This window comes from Zingiber officinale, unplaced genomic scaffold, assembly GCF_018446385.1.
Source record: "Zingiber officinale cultivar Zhangliang unplaced genomic scaffold, Zo_v1.1 ctg167, whole genome shotgun sequence".
In the NCBI taxonomy this organism is placed as follows: Eukaryota; Viridiplantae; Streptophyta; class Magnoliopsida; order Zingiberales; family Zingiberaceae; genus Zingiber; species Zingiber officinale.
This window is the reverse complement of record NW_024589857.1, coordinates 483,185-499,622: the sequence shown is the minus strand read 5'-3', so window position 1 is coordinate 499,622 and position 16,438 is coordinate 483,185. Positions and strand designations below refer to the sequence as shown.

The window sequence follows — 16,438 nt, the reverse complement described above, 5'->3', positions numbered from 1 at the left end:
TTACACAATTATAACAGTTATAATCCTGAAACTAATTATGTAGCAGTTAGTAGCAACAATGAAAACGTAACCAGTTATAGCAAATAAAATGTACAATTCAAGTTTATTGATTTTAATAATAAATGAAAGAGGAGCCCCTTCGCCATTTTGATTTTTGCCACTTTCTAAAGCTACGATTTGAGTTTGAGGTTGTAACGTTGCTACTTCATGTTGATCAGTTAGATGAAGGAAATCGAACGAGCATGCGTCCAAATTTTGCTAATTTATCGATTCAATCTTACGTACGCATGCATAGATAAATTACTTTGATAATTGAAAATTGAAACATCAAGCAGACTGAAACAGTGATCGGAACTGAAGAGTGGAACTGCAATCGATCAAATTCGAGCAGCAAGACCAGAAATTCGAAGCAGATAAAGTAGAATTTGTTTCTGCGAGCATGTAGATGCAGAGAAAAGGAGCAGGATGCAATGCAACCTCATAGTCTGCGGCCATAGCCACCGCCAGGGCGAGACGGGAAGGTAGGCGGCGCGGAGGCCTCGGCCTGCTTCTCGACGCCGGGGAGGTCGGGCATGCCGAGCGACGCGAGCATGTCGAGGGTCTCCTTGTCGACCTCGATGCGGTCGACCTTGATGGCGGACTCGTCGGGCACGAAATCCATGCGGCGCTCGCGCTCCTCCTCCTGGAGCTTCAGGGAGATGCCGCGGACGGGGCCACGCTGGATCCGGCGCATGAGGTGGGTGCTGAACCCGGCGATCTTGTTGCGGAGCCGCTTCGAGGGGATGATGGCGACCTCCTCCAGGATCTTCTTGTTGGTGTGGAAGTCGAGGGTCATCCTCGAGTAATAGCGCTCGATGACTTGTCGGGAGGACTTCTTCACCGTCTTAGTCCGGACGCGACCCATCTCGGCGGCAATGCGTTTTTCTTCTCCGGTGAAATTAGGGTTCTCGGTGGTGGCGGCGCCGTTTCGATTCCTACTGGGTTCATAAATAGGATCGGCACGGGAGGCGGCGTTAGGGGTTTTAACGGCGTTGGGTCCTTGCTCTGTTTTTTCTTTATTTTTCTTTTTACCCCTTATATTTTATAATAATTGTCAAAATGCCCTTGACGTCTTCTCAAAAACTGCCTTCTGCCTTCTGCCTTCTGCCTTTGACCGTTTGGTGCCAAATCAGGGAGGAAGAGGAAGAGGAAGAGGAAGAGGCGGCCGCGACGGCGATGGAAACCTCGACACAAGAATCGCCTGTCAGCGCCAACGTCTTCACGTTCGACTCCCCCCACCCCGTCTACGCCATGGCGTTCTCGCCTTCCTCCGCCTCCCCCCGGCTCGCCCTCGGGTCCTTCGTCGAGGACTATTCCAACCGCGTCGAGGTGGTCGGCTTCGACGAGGACACTCTCGCCTTCCGGCCCGATCCTGCCCTCTCCTTCGACCATCCCTACCCTCCCACCAAGCTCATGTTCCACCCCCTCTCCCTCCCCCTACTCGCCTCGGTTTGCGACTCCCTCCGCCTATGGGGCCTCGGACCCGACTCCACCGAACTCCGATCTGTCCTCGACAATGGCAAGTCCAGTGGTTACTGCGCCCCCCTTACCTCCTTCGACTGGAACGACGTCGAGCCCCGCCGCGTCGGCACCTCCTCCATCGACACCACTTGCACCATCTGGGACGTCGATCGCGGCGCCATCGAGACGCAGCTTATCGCCCACGACAAGGAGGTATACGACATCGCCTGGGGCGAGGCCGGCGTCTTCGCTTCCGTGTCGGCTGACGGATCCGTCCGCATGTTCGACCTCCGCGACAAGGAGCACTCCACGATCGTCTACGAGAGCCCTCGCCCTGACACCCCTCTTCTCCGCCTCGCGTGGAACAAGGTCGACCGCTGCTACATGGCCGTCACCACCATGGACAGCAACCGCGTCGTCGTGCTCGACATCCGCTCCCCGGCAGCCCCCGTTGCCGAGTTGCAGAGGCACCGCGCCAGCGTCAACGCCGTCGCGTGGGCCCCGCACGCCGCGCGGCATATTTGCTCAGCGGCGGACGATGGCGAAGCCCTAATTTGGGAATTGCCGGCTCCCATTACCGTGTCTGGTTCCTCGGCAGCCGCGACGACCGCAGTGGCGTCGGAAGGGATAGATCCTGTCCTAGTCTACTCGGCAGGTGCTGAAATCAACCAACTGCAATGGTCTTCTGCACATCCTGATTGGATCGGTATCGCCTTCTCCAACAAGGTGCAGCTGCTTAGGGTTTGAAATCCTAAAAAGGCAAGCTTACCTACGCATCCTTATATCTTGATTTAAATTGGTTGCATGAAGATCTCCTTTTTCTAGTTCATGAGTAGTTAGCGAAAAGAAGATTTGGTTTGTGGATGAGGTCAAATTCTTCAACAATTACTATTACTTGATCACTTTGCAGTTTTCTCTTTAGCAAAGTGTCTTATGAGGTTAACCATGGAGTGCTACTCGTACTTTGCTTTTGGTTGGAATTGCCTAAGATGCCATTTCCTTTTTGGTCTCTGTCACTTCTAACCATGAGATTTCTCCAGCAGTTCCAGTTGTTGAGATCTAAGTTTCAATATAAATAGCCTAGTTCATAATTCCCCTAAGATTACTGAGTATCCCACCATGACAGTTAGAAGGATGAATTCCTCATAAACTCAATGCATTTTGAGTAGCTTTCAGAATCTTCTTTTGTTGTCTACTTGTAGGTGGGGGTCGGATTCTAGTGAATAAGAGCTCATAAGTAAGAGGCAAATAAGTGCCATTCCCAGGAATTTTTGTTTGTTGAACTTGGATATTCTTGACCTTTTGTTCACAGAGATGCAGCGGGAAGGGAATTGGCAACTGGTTTTAGATGTGGCTGCTAACATGATGCTTGTAGGAAAATATGCAATTTTGCCATAGTAAATTAGGAGGAAAAGGTACTTTGATGGTGTTGGATTCTAGAAAGGATTCCCAAGCAGTAGCTAACAGCAACTGATGATTAACTTTTGATAAATTTTATCGCATTTGATCTCTGGTTCATGTAGCCCTCTTTCTCCTGTTTGTTGCTGTCTTTAGTTTTCTGTATTACGTATCAATTAATTGCAATTGGCTTTTGGATATTCTCTTTAAATTCTAATGTGCTCAGGATAGTTAATAAATCACATTAGTCCTCAAGTATAATTGTGATACCGGAACTAAATAACAATGAAATTATGCAATAGAGTTGACAATACTCTTATATTCGGTTAAAGTCTTGGATAAGCTGGATGGTAGCTTGAGCTCTACTGCATTGCAGCAAGGGATGATTGAGATTCATGATAATTTTGGTCATGTTTAACCTATATTTAAGATTACTGTTATTTTTTTTCAGATATTCCAGAACTCTGTAGATGTTGAAGTCTAGGATGCCTTACACAAGTAAGTTTTCAATACTTAAATCCATACTTGATTCTCACTTATCAAGTTTATATATTGTCCAAATCCAAGATTCTCCACATTTAACAGACACAACATTATGCAAGGCAACGTATCTTGTGTAAGAGAAGATCTAATTCATATCTTTGAAGCTTAACCACAATTTAGCCACCTTTGTCAGCTGAAAAACACTTATGCAAGGCTTGACCTTTTTTAACTTACCTCTACTGAAAGACATAATTCTGATTTACTTGGACATGGGACAATTATTTTGTCGATTAGAAGTTTGGTTCTAATACAAATAGATGAATAGGCGGCTTTCACATTTTTTTAACCGCTAAAGATTTTGGTTGGCTCGGCGTGCATTAAGCAAGATTTATGATATCTGAGCAGCCATCCTATGCAATGCATCCATCAAATCATTAAATTTTTAGAAAAGATGTTGAAAACTTCATGCGAAATAGTCAAGCTTTCCAGATACATGCAAGAAAATAAGACTATTTGCACTTTTCTATGGTTAATGGACCCAATTCAATGCATGATATCTCTACCACATTAAGATAGCCTAGTTTACCCCAGAACATTTAATTCTTCTCTCTGCAAAATATCGTTGTTGCCTAACTGCTATGAATTACTCTTTTGGACACAACTTTATGCTGCCATGGTTTGTTATTAGTACACGTTTTAAGTATCACAAATTTGCTCTTTATCTAGTTGTTCTTCAGAGGTCATTTTAGTTTTCCATTTTGTGCTTCATCATGAGAGACAAATAACATGCGATATTAAGGTTTTTGCATTAAATCTGACCGACTGTTATCTATTCCTTCCTTCTCAGATATGTGGAGATGACTTAGAGATTTCAGGTAGCAGCCAGCAATCAATTTCTGTACCATTAATGCCATGAACAGAGGTCTGCTATACTCTCTTGAATCTAATGATCTAAGATAGTAGTCTTGTGAACCACACTAGTCGAATCTCATTTGAACTAGATAGATAATATTATGCACTCTTTTACTCTAGATTATCGTTTGTTTGTCAATTTGTAACTTATTCCGCCTGTGTATGGGAAATGCAAACTCTGTTCGATTGGCTGGTCATATAACCGATTAAAGTTCTTGATGTGAATCAGATCTTGCTCCTCAGCTATTAATAATTGTTGGAGGATCAAGAAGTCATGCGGTAAGTGTTATGTAGTTGCCTACAAGGTTTAAGAGAAACTAAATCGGGGACTCGAGGTTATGGAGATATTAATGTGGCCCTAATATCATAGAAATTAGAAAGGCAATAGCATAGAAAGAGGATAATAAAATATCATTGAAAAAAAAAATATTTTCTAATTTTTTTGTTATAATTGTTCAAATTTTGTCATCATTAATTCTAAAAGTTAATATTTTTCTAATTTTGATGAATTTTTTTTCATATATTAAAAGAAGAAGTTATAATAGCGTTCTATTCTATTTTTATTTTAAAAATACTTGTATTTCGATGTTGCTGTAGTAAAATGTTAAAATAAAACTTAATTAAAAATGGAGAATCAATATGAATATAATCGCCTTCGTCAACGACGCGGTGCGATTACCGCGGCAATCCCTAATCCGCTGCCTACTGTCGAGTGTCGGCGTCTTATCCAACCCGGGCTGTTCGAACCTGCGACGCGCGCATCGCCACCACCACAAACCATCGCCTTCTCTCAAGCAGCACTCCGAAGGCCGCATCGACCATCCATGGCGCTCCATTACGCGTCCGCTCCGCCGCGACTTGGCTCCGCCACCGTCGCCGCGCCAGCTCACCGCGTCCGCAGCACCGCCTCCGTCCTCGCCTCCGCATCGGCCTCCATCCCCAAAGCCCGCTTCGTCGCCAAGCGCATCGAGTCCGCCACCGTTCAGCAACTCCAGCGCCCTCTGGGTACGTGTAAAATGTCTTTTTTGTTTTCTTTTATGCAAACTCTCGGAGAAAGAGATGAGAGACACCCCTTTTCTCGCTTTGGTTCGGGATTACTGGTGACAGCGGAGTACATGAGCCTGCCGGCGAGCCAGTATTCCGTGCTGGATGCGGAGCGGATTGAGCGCATAGACGATAAAACCTTTCGCTGCTACGTCTACCGCTTGAAATTCTTCTCGTTTGAGGTCTGTCCCGTTCTCGTCGTGCGCGTCGATGAGGAGCCCAACGGATGCTGCATTCGACTGTTGTCCTGCAAGGTATTCGACGATTCTCTCTCGTTTCCTTCTATTTTTTTTCTTCGATCTTGATCGAGCTTTTGAATCTGTTCCGGTAGCTGGAGGGTTCGCCGTTGGTGGAAGCGCAGAACGAGAAATTTTCAGGTACGGACCCATATGTTCCTATGACATTTTATATTTTTAATCTTTTAGTGTTACTAATAAATTTAAGAATTTAGTGGGACAATGCTTGATCTTGCAAGATTATAACATTGCTTTTGGACTAGCTATTTGTTGGATGAGAAATCATCCTTGTCCTTTGTTCTACAATTGTAGCTCATGATTTTTCTCCCCGTGCCACCCTGTTTTTCACATCCATCATTATATTTGCATTACAGTTGCAAGGCAGATAATGCTGTTAACATATCTGAGGTGGTAAATAGCAAATTGAGAGTTACACTACTGAGTATAGAAAATCTTAGAAAAATGAGTGACACTATTGATTATATGTAATCCTTATTCTACACAAAAGGTTAAAGTAAGTGAAATTAAAAACAGAAATGCATGATAATTATGCACTCATAATCTTAGAAAATTAGCTAAATAATTGTCAGTGTCATTTTTAGTGATATATATGTAAGTTCTAATAGATGCATGTTTATATATGCTTGAACGAGCAAGGATCCTTTGGTCCGCTAAAGCGGACCAGGTCCTGGTCCATTGTAGTGATTAGAGGGATTCAATGGTCCCCATCTGTTAAACAGATGGGGACCATTGAATCTCTCCAATCACTGCCCTTGGATCAGGGGTGGACCAGGACAGACGAGACCAGAGGATCTCGTCTGTGCTTGAACATTGAGGATATTATGGATCATGAGAGTACATAGTTGCCTGATCTTTCTACCAGTCAAGATGTATGTTTGATGAATTATCTTGGGTTTAAAATAAATAACCATCTAGGTGTTAATCAAGATTCTGGATGAAATTTTTTGCTGTGCCCATTTGAAGGGAGATATTTTAGCTTCAATCAATTGATGTGGGTTATATAAATAATGTTGGTGGAGTTCTAAAATTTAGCAATATGCAGTACTCATCATCAACTTTGTATGAATTAGAGTTATAACTTATAAGTGTTCAGAAAGTGTGTCTTTTCAAATGAGAAGCTGACTTTATGTTTGCTTCAGAGAAAATAGAACTGAAGAATTTTAATGAATTAGCATTGAAATGATTTGCTGTTCAATTAACTATTACCTGGATCGCATTTGTTAATGGGAAGAATGAATTAAAAGGAAAAGGTAGAAATTTAAAAAGGAAGCTAAATAAGTTTAGTTGATAACATTTATCATAGTTTTAATGCCAAGGCTTGGAAAGTTAATAGGTTACCACTTGCTCAAAGGTTAATGTACCCTACTCTTTTTTGGAAACTTGTGGATGCCGAATGTTATAATTTAAATGGTAGGTAATTCAAGCATATAGATCATATATCGCACTTGCGATGTTGAGTGCAATTACAGTGGACAGATAATTTGCAACCTGTGTATATGGTAACTGGTCAAAACACCCAAGTTAGGATTTTTTTTTTTCCACCTGAAGTATCTCATCGACGAGTTAATATAAGATTTAACTCAATTATGTCTTGGCTTCTGAATATTTTCTTGGCAAAGTATGGAAGCATGCTTCTGAATTGAATTATTAAATGGCCTTTCAGGAGACCTTTGACTTTGATTTGGTGTGGGAATGCAGCTTCCATGGTGAATAGAATATCCTGCAGTGATGGTTTACACAACTCAACTTTTCAGAAGCTCACCACAGATACAGATATTGAGGTCAATTGCCTCACCCTAATATGTTGTCATACAAGATTGCATATTTCCTAATATTTCTGAAGCATGTGATGTCTCTATGACATTCAGGTGACTATTGACATCCCTTTTGCTTTTCGAATGTTACCTGTAGAAGTCTTTGAATCAACTGGCAGACAGGTGCTTGAACAGCTATTAAGAGCAATGCTTCCACGATTTTTAGCACAGGCAAGTTGAAGTTCTATGAATGCTTCCATAGTTCCATTTGCAAATATGTCAAATTTTTTTCTGACCTTTTGGCAGCTTTGTTGAAATTCTACCTTCTTAAAAGTTAGTGAGCCTATTATTCTTGAGAAAACAAATCTTGCTATGTTTAAATCAGATATTTTGGCAACAATGAAGGATCAATGCAAATAAATAAATAAAAATATAATATTTCATATAATTAAAACCCCCTCAATCAACATAGAGCTTTATCTGAATCTGCAAAACAAGAACATAGTATATTGAATTTAACCATCCACTATCAAAGATAAATCACAACCTATCATAATAATTATCAGATGCATATTAGTAGAAGTAGGTCACAAATGACAAACGCAACAAGAACCCAGAATCACTTAATCTGAGTTATTGAAAAACTGCTTTCAGTATTACTCCATATTGATGAACTATAATGTGTCAGAATCATTCAAGATGAATTGCTGTCAACATGTGTGATAAACCACAACTTACTTGCAAATGCGATGACAAATCCTTTTCGCAATTCAAAATGGAGTGGTTTGGTAGCGCTTACATAACAGACTTCTTAGAAGGTGACTGCTAGCATTGTGGATAAAGTTAAGATTCCAGCAGTGCAGTCGTAAATAGGGAGTTGACTACACATTGGAGGGGAAAATATATTCATTTAGGATGAACGAATGTATATTTAAACCAGTTGAGTGAGCTAAAGTTTGATTCTATCCAACCAAATTATCTTAGTAAAGTCTATTCCTCAGATTGCTATTTGTCATGAATCTAGCCACTTCCAATATGAGCTCATTTAGTGCAACTAAGCAAGGCTGTAGATTAGTACAATCCAATTGCCTGATCACAAATTCAATTACATTGTTCTTTACTCTCCCATGTTTCCAAAGGGCAACCATAATTCATGCAACTAATACTTAAATTTATAATAAACTGTCACTTAGGAGTTGACCATTACTTCCCCCATCATAAATTATTTTTTATGGAAAGAAAATCAATAGACAAAAATTCAAACTGATTGAGTGTTGATGGGGATCAAGCCCATGTTGGACTCATGGACATCAGCAGTGTATGTCGGAGGAGGTTGGGAGATCTGTAAATTTAGGAAAGACATTCACACACACTCCTTCCTGATTTCTCTTCCCAACTAAACAAGATTGAGGACTCTCTCTCTCTCTTTTCTATTTTTGTTCCTTTTTTGGCTTTGCCCTCATAAATAGGCCCGCCCTTAATGATTTCTATCCTGTATAAACAACTTCGTAGAGATATGCTACATCTTTCCCGCGTTTGGTCGCTTTTTTGTAGCTCCAAGAACATGTATGTTTCTTATGGTTGTTTTTTTGTAACTCCCAATAGTTATCTGTCTAAATTGAAAGTTCGAAATCTGGAGTTTTATAGTTCGCCTTCTCATCAGGAGATGTTGGTTCTTACTTTTCTGAGGTTCACATTGTACATTTTTTGGTAATAGCAGTGCTGAATTTTATCATCTGAGATAAAACAAATAAAAAATAGTTGGAGCTTCAAAACGTCAGATACTATATAGTCTTTAGTATCCTTCAAATACCAGTTAAGAATCTGAAGCTCAATCATTTTCTTGAAATATAAGATTATAGGTAAAAAAAAAGGACAGCTCAGTGCACGAAGCTCCCGTCATGCGGGGTCCCGGGGAAGGATCCATCAGCCTTACCTTGCTTTTTGCAAGAGGCTGTTTCCAGGATTCGAACCCATGACCTTTTGATCATATGACAACAACTTTACCGTTGCGTCAAGGCTCCCCTTCAAATATAAGATTATAGGTGACATGACAAATTACTGTAAAGGCTGGTTAAAACCTAAACTCATGCACGAATTCATGCAGTTGCTAATATCTGTTGGTTTATGTTGAAAATTCAGCTTATTAAAGACTACCAGGCATGGGCATCAGGCGATACATCGAGGCAGCCACTTGGGACAGGCCAAATCTGAAGCCATCAATAGAACTATCCACTCGTCCTTCCTATGTCATTCAAAGAGTTCCGGCACGAATCTAATTTGCTTTTTTATTTGCCTATGGTGATTAGAACTTTCAGAAATATTGGCAAAAACACGTAGTTATGTGGTTGTGACTAATACCTACCAACGTCTTGGAACGGTAGGGGGCGACAAAAACAGCTAAAACAGTTTGGTGTTCCGAATTGTCGTTGATCAAGATCCTAGTAATTGAGTTTTCTTGCCCAGAAAAAAGCAAGCGTTTGCACTAAATGGCGTGTAGAATGAACTTAGCAATGAGTTTGAACCTGTAAGAATTAGTTTTATTGCAATCAGAACTTTTGTTTTCTGTTTAAATTGAAGATCTATAGCTGATTTCAGTTTGCTTGCGTTGATTTCAGTTTGAACAAACATGGTGGCTAATGTCGTGCTATAAGAATCTTTCTGAGTTCCAATGAATTCGAAATCTGTAATAGGTAGAATTCAAGGTAACAAAAAACGAAGTGTTTTTAAGATCATAACTGTGAAATCTAGACAGCTTGGTTTGCCTTTCAAACTCTACAAGTGAGAGTTTGATTATGAAACTGATTCAATTTTTATAGTGTTCAAACTTGTTTATAAGGTCATCTAGAAATAGTTGTTCAAGATTATTGAACTTGATAATATAAGTTTATTTATTTAATTGATTTACTATGTTAATAAAAGTTTATTGATAAACTTGTTCGTTTAATTGATACTAAATTTACTCATAATATTTGATTCATTTACGATTCTACCTAGTTATCATGATCCATTATACTAAACTCAAATGGAGTCCAATTTTAACCACAGTATAAGTTACTAAACACACGTCCTTAATAATAATATCTTGTATGTATCACCTAATTAGAATTTTCCTAGTTGAGCAACATGAGCACTTAGTGCAACCTCCATGGACTACACTTTTCCTAGTCGAGCAAACTCTTAATCTAGATCTCTCTAGATTAAAACATACCATCGAGGCTATACTTTTCCTAGTCTCGAAGTTCGCCAAGTAATCTTATCGCACCGAGAAATCGTCTCACATTGGTAGAGACTTTCTAGCAAATAATACAAGATAAATTGATTGCTTCTAAATTCCCTCTCAAGTTACTACGAAATGAGTACAAGAGAGAAATATACTTCTACTTGCACCGCGTCAAGACCTTGGCTTTTGCTTCCCAAGCTTCTTGATAATTTTTTGACACTTTGTAAAGATAAAGAATGCTTAGAGATATTTTTTGGGTTTATTTTGGCGTTAAGATCACCTTAGCCAATTCAGGCCGTCTTATCAAAACATGTAGATCGACCTAACATATATTATGTTAGTTGCCTATATGGCATGTCGTAAGCCAACCTAGTGACCTTCATCCCAAGGCAAAACACATGAGGGCCTACTTAAGTTCACTTAAACACTATGGCAAAACTCGCTAGACAATAATCTCTACTTGCGCGCGAAATTTCATCTTCGTATTTATCTATCTCAAATAAATTCAAAACATTACTACTTACCGCCAAGAGTCTTCAAGTCCAACTCCAAGACTGATGACAATCCTCGAGGTCGAAGAAGCTCCACGACTTCACACTTTATTAAGTCCTCGTCCAAGCTTTATCTCGTCACCCTTCAAAACCACATGAGTAATCCTTCAAACTAAAGAACAAACACTTCATTTAAAGCACCTTATAAAACCATGTTAAACAGAGGAAAGAAGAATCCAAAGCCAACATCCATATTGATGTTAAACAGCCCAACTCTATTGTCAAAACTCTTTAGCTCTTATCTCATGTATGTGCAGCTGTAAGCACCAAAATTTGAGGCTTAATGAAAGTGATTCCACAAGCATTTCTAGGTCAAAATTGAGGGGGGAAAACACAGAGCAGCAAACTAAAATTTTCTTTCAAAAATGTTAAACGAGTTGATGTCAGGTATGTTGCTCTGCAACTGATGCAGCACCAAGCTCTTCTGGTGCAAACAACAACAATCTGTTGATGCTTCTGCTTCAAGGACCACTGGTGTTGTGCATCTAGTCATCTAAATCAATACATTGATTATTCTGATCACAGACGACGGGAATGAAGTCCTTAACTGTAACTCTGTCTTGACCGAGAAAATTACTTGAGCAAAACTCACTTTCGTCATCGTCACTATCGATGTTATTGTGTGTTACACGGTTCTGGTACCTTCTGCGCTCAAGAACAAACACGTTGAAATAATAGCTTAGTAAGCTTTTCCTCTTTCTATGAGGAAAACACAAGTAGAGCTGGCTCCAGAGGCTTTTGGCAATAGATGACCGATGGCAATAAATAACAGACTTGAACTTCAATCGTTCGCCTTCTGTCCATGACAGTGTGATTTCCTCACCCATACTTGTGAATCCCCAAGAATGGAAAGCCCGACCCAGTTCTACTTTCAGTTGAAGTCTCTTTTCGGCAATGTGAAATCTAGTGCACTCCACTGAACCTGGAAAATTGCACTCACAATTATCTTGTCTACCTCTTCCAATAGCAGCATCGTTAAATGATGGTCTATTTTCTTGACCTTCAGGAGGCCAGATTCGTTCACCCAACCATTTCAGTTCTTCAGCAGGATTGCTAGGCACAAAAGGCTGGCCATTCCAATCTGGTAATTCTGCTTGAGAGGATGTGCTGACAGGTATCTCTGCCCGATCCCCAGAAAACCAGTCAACTACATTATCAAAGTGTGGACTTTGGATTCGATGTTGAACATCATTGGTCGTCTCAACGGTAGCCACCGGATCCTCGCCTTTTTCTTCATCAGAAAGCCATATTAATTTATGACAAGAATTAGATTCCTTGCCGAGAGGCTGAGGCTGCACATTTAAGATTCTTGCTGCATGTGAAATAACACGAATATCATTCCCACAAATGGCCAGGTTTCCTTCCTGCGAGTGGTTATATGGTGTTTTTCAGACCGGCACAAAGTGTAATGTGAAGGAACAAATCAAAAGTTCAAGATGCAAAAAAAAAAAAATCCAGTTTTATGACATCACTACCGTGCATATGTTGAGTTTGAATCTACAATTGATAGTGATAAAATAGGGCAGTGAACTTGTATCATCGAGCAACTTTTAAACCAAACATACCAAAGAATGACAAATATCATTACTTAAATCAAACAAACGGTGATGAACATCAATCCTCACCAGTTGTAGAATTACTTAGAATTCAAAAGCATTTAGATTCATAGAAAATACAATTCCTACCGGATCATAAAGAGAATTCACTGCCTAATCAATTAAAAACAATTTAATAAATTTTCTAATAAGCTTAAAGTACATACAAAAAGAGTTTGAAAGGGGGGTCAAGGAGTATTCAGTATTACGTGTTGTATCAGCTCCACATATCAACTAATTTACATAAACCTTTGAGCCTATTTCCGTATTAGCAAAGCAAACTACACACATAGATAAGGTGTCTCATTTCATCTTGCAAACATATCGGGGTTGGCTTTTTGGGTTCCTCCTTTGCTAATAATAAAAAATAATAATAATAAAAACTAGTAAAACAAAAGCTAAGGTGTGGTCTCCTCGCTAGGGATGACAATATGAATTAGTCCCATTACTTAACATAGGATTCAATCTAGAATATTCGAGTATGACAACCATGCTTGTTCCAACTAATAAGGAAAATCTGAATGAAATAAAAAGACATCTCTGATTTCTTCAGACCTATAGCTAGCATCCAGCAGTCAAGTATCAAAGGGTACATTACATGTTTTTTATACAAGTTTTGCATCAAAACTGCAACTTCAAAATTTCTCATGTTTAATTTTCCCAGAGGTTTTCCTTTGCCAAAATTTCATGGTTTGCAATTGTACTCATTCCAATGTTCACCAACTTCTAAGGTTCATATCAACTCAACATTTAAATGCTCGACTAACTCTTGATAAATGTTTGCATTTTGTGTGATCTTTTACTTCTCAATGTTTGATTTATGCAATTTGCAAAATTAGTAAAGCAATATTTGTAGGGTTGATTCACTTCTACAAATCACGTTTATTTAAACACTGGAATTTTGTCCCCTAGCAATAGGTTAACATTTTCAATGACTATATCTCCTCTTCATAATATCTATGGTCCAGCTTTATATTCACATAAGTTCCTAGTGCCATCATCTATTACTTCTGTATGATACAACAAATAAGATATAACTTTTAACCATTGTAAGTGAGATCCCAATGGATTATACTGTACTTGCCCCAAGTGGTATAATCACTGTCTTTGGAAGAACAAGTTATTTATCCATGGAGAATCCCATATTTAGACAATTCAGCTGTAACATTCTGTTAGGTACACACAATGATATAAACTGGCTACATAATAATTTAAACCATGGTTTCTGATTCATATTTCTTTCATTGGAGCACATTTATTCTGGATAAAGAGAAAAACAAATTCTGCTATACTCCAAAAGATCATTCAACTGAGAACTCATCTCTTGAATCAAAAAATATTGATGCTGTTTTTCAAAATTTGTAGAATGAATGTTAACTCATGCAATTTCAACATTATTAATACCACAAATCACGATAAAATTCTAACGTTTAATTGTTTACAAAATAGGTAAATATTTATAGGCATGGACATGCAGAAAGTAAAGTCCTACACAAAGCAATAAAATAAAGTTGCCAGATTTTAAAAGCATAGATTTGGCCACCCACAACCTAAACCTAGTGATGATTGACAAAACCAGAACGAAGTAGTAAATGTTATGAAACCTGAATATGATGTGATGTTATTCTCATGAATGTTGCACATATTCTCGATACAATCTTGAATCTATTATATATACAAGTCAACAAGTACATTTTCTTAGGTACAAGATTCTAGTTCATGAGCTTGGTATTCTTTCTTGCATTCATGTTCTCCATGTTCTCTATCATTGACAATTTCCACCTTGTAAGGGTATCAACTAGCCTAGTCAATAAGATGGATCCGAAACTTATCTTTATGTGAATGTTGAGGTCTGTCACAGTTATCTTTAAAAAAGAAAGAAGATAATTTCCACCATTTCATGTTAGCTCTTGATCAACTACATGTTGTGTCATTGTAGCCATTAAAATAGCTCGATGCCTATCATATAGCAGAAGATTCTTAAGCTTGTCAATCTATACAGAGGCTTAGAAATTGAATGCCATTAAGAAATATAGGCAAACATGGTGCACCAATACCTGATTTTCTTCAGGGCTTGTTTGATCAACTACTTTTTGTAGTAATGCTTGTCTAGCCAGAAGCACACGAGCATAGTTCTCCTCAGCTGCAAGATCCTCAACTTTGCAATAGAAATTAGGATTTCTTGCCACATATCGTGCCCAAATAAGCATCCCCTCCAGAGCTTCTTGCTTCTTCCTCTGACAGATGATTCCTCCACCAACTGAGCTTGTTTCCAACGTTACAACACCACCATTATCATTATCATTGAGCTTCTTGAAATGTCCTATGAGTACTTTGGCACCAAAATGATTCTTCCCCGATAATCTCTGAACCCACCGTTCGAGCGCATCCAAGTACTTAACGAACACCAATTTCACCGCCGAACCGCAGCTCGAATCCACCCCAATCGCCTGCGCAACCGACGCCCAACCGCAGTCCGCCGAGACCCGATCGTAGCCGCCCATGCCTCGCACTAAGCAGTAGAGGCTCCACAAATCGACGAGCCGCCCGGCGCCAACCATGACCGGAAGCGTGCGGATCTCTCCTCTCCGATTGACCTCCTTCCAGAAAACCGACAGGATCCGGTCGAAGCGCGCGCTCGGCGACTCGCAGCCAACCTCCGGCTTGGAAGCCTCGAGGCCGGAGCAGAAGCCGAGGCTTTGAAGCTCGCGAAGGACCTCCGCGACGTCCAGATGGGAGCCCGTGCCCGGGAAAGCCATACGTCCATCGAATAGAGCAGATTTGAGGGAGCAGAACGCAAAAGGTAATTGAGAGAGAGAGAGAGAGAAAGGAATTGAAAATGTAGAGATTTGAACTCTGTTTAATGATCCGACACGATGCCATACGGTTTGACCCGCATTAGATCGATCTATTTCTTTTTATTATTTAATACATAATTTGGCCGAAAATCCTTAAAATTCAATTTCAGTTATATGAATTGATGGCATCGAGAGTTAAATTTTCAAAGTTACTTTCCACCCAGGTTCCTTGATTGTCTACTGATGGATACTTGACATCTTCTGAATGAAGAAGTTTGTAGTCGATGTTGGATATGGTTCTCTAGTTGTACCATGAGAATACATGTCATTTGATGAATGGAGAGATATCTAACGATTGCAAGATTTGATCTCCTAACTATCCATCAAGCGAGTAGCTAATGGACTATGTGGACATTCCCTTTCGTAAGGTTATATAAAGAGTGAAAGGAGTTAAGTGAAAGGGATGATTGTTTCTTCTTGTGAGTCTCTGTGGAGACGACTCTTCTCCACTAAACCCTAATTCCATAATATTTTTAATTTTTTTCTTCATTTTCTTTCTTTTATCGCTATTTTTTTGAATCTGGAATTGACTTGGACGTCGAAGTGGCCATGCCGATAGGGTTAGCCAACTCTAATGCTTTTTTGCTTGTCAAGCCTTGGATCTTGGACTTAGGGGAGGCGGTCACATCATCATTAGAAGTTTGTGAAGAGAATGAGCCTCTGCGAGCGAAAAACAACACCATCATAAATCTATCCAATGATTATATTTCTAACTGAATGAGTTATATTATATGACTTGACTAAACTACTCATGTCAAACGAGACTAGTTATCGAATATCATCGGTTGCTTTTAGACTAGTTATCGAGTATCATCAGTTGCTTTCGAATTCGTATAAACAAGCATAAAAGGATCAACAATCTC

General features: G+C 39.8%; 4 protein-coding genes across 5 annotated transcripts; 2 read left to right on the top strand and 2 right to left on the bottom strand.

The window, feature by feature from the left end:
* Positions 1 to 277: 277 nt before the first annotated feature.
* On the bottom strand, positions 278 to 1,000 carry LOC122036511 (40S ribosomal protein S17-like). Its single transcript, XM_042595857.1, has one exon. It carries the CDS (start codon positions 902 to 904, stop codon positions 479 to 481), a length of 426 nt encoding a protein of 141 aa, XP_042451791.1. The 5' UTR covers positions 905 to 1,000; the 3' UTR covers positions 278 to 478.
* An 83-nt stretch (positions 1,001 to 1,083) lies between these two features.
* On the top strand, positions 1,084 to 4,490 carry LOC122036508 (protein TRANSPARENT TESTA GLABRA 1-like). Of its 2 annotated transcripts, XR_006127401.1 has the most exons (3): positions 1,084 to 2,259; positions 3,350 to 3,396; positions 4,229 to 4,490. XR_006127401.1 is itself a non-coding variant. In XM_042595855.1 (2 exons), exon 1 carries the CDS (start codon positions 1,099 to 1,101, stop codon positions 2,245 to 2,247), a length of 1,149 nt encoding a protein of 382 aa, XP_042451789.1. In that variant the 5' UTR covers positions 1,084 to 1,098; the 3' UTR covers positions 2,248 to 2,259; positions 4,229 to 4,490. The 2 variants fall into 2 exon arrangements, 1 of the variants encoding a protein (XP_042451789.1); XM_042595855.1 differs by lacking the exon at positions 3,350 to 3,396.
* A 145-nt stretch (positions 4,491 to 4,635) lies between these two features.
* Positions 4,636 to 9,960, top strand: LOC122036510 (uncharacterized protein SYNPCC7002_A1590-like). The gene is made up of 6 exons (XM_042595856.1): positions 4,636 to 5,298; positions 5,401 to 5,591; positions 5,669 to 5,714; positions 7,293 to 7,375; positions 7,463 to 7,579; positions 9,491 to 9,960. The coding sequence occupies exons 1-6, from the start codon at positions 4,920 to 4,922 to the stop codon at positions 9,560 to 9,562; spliced, it is 888 nt and encodes a 295-aa protein (XP_042451790.1). The 5' UTR covers positions 4,636 to 4,919; the 3' UTR covers positions 9,563 to 9,960.
* A 1,022-nt stretch (positions 9,961 to 10,982) lies between these two features.
* LOC122036505 (AT-rich interactive domain-containing protein 2-like) lies at positions 10,983 to 15,541 on the bottom strand. Its single transcript, XM_042595843.1, has 2 exons — positions 14,775 to 15,541; positions 10,983 to 12,486 (listed from the first exon to the last, which is right to left on the bottom strand). Exons 1-2 carry the CDS (start codon positions 15,474 to 15,476, stop codon positions 11,608 to 11,610), a joined length of 1,581 nt encoding a protein of 526 aa, XP_042451777.1. The 5' UTR covers positions 15,477 to 15,541; the 3' UTR covers positions 10,983 to 11,607.
* Between the last annotated feature and the right edge of the window lie 897 nt (positions 15,542 to 16,438).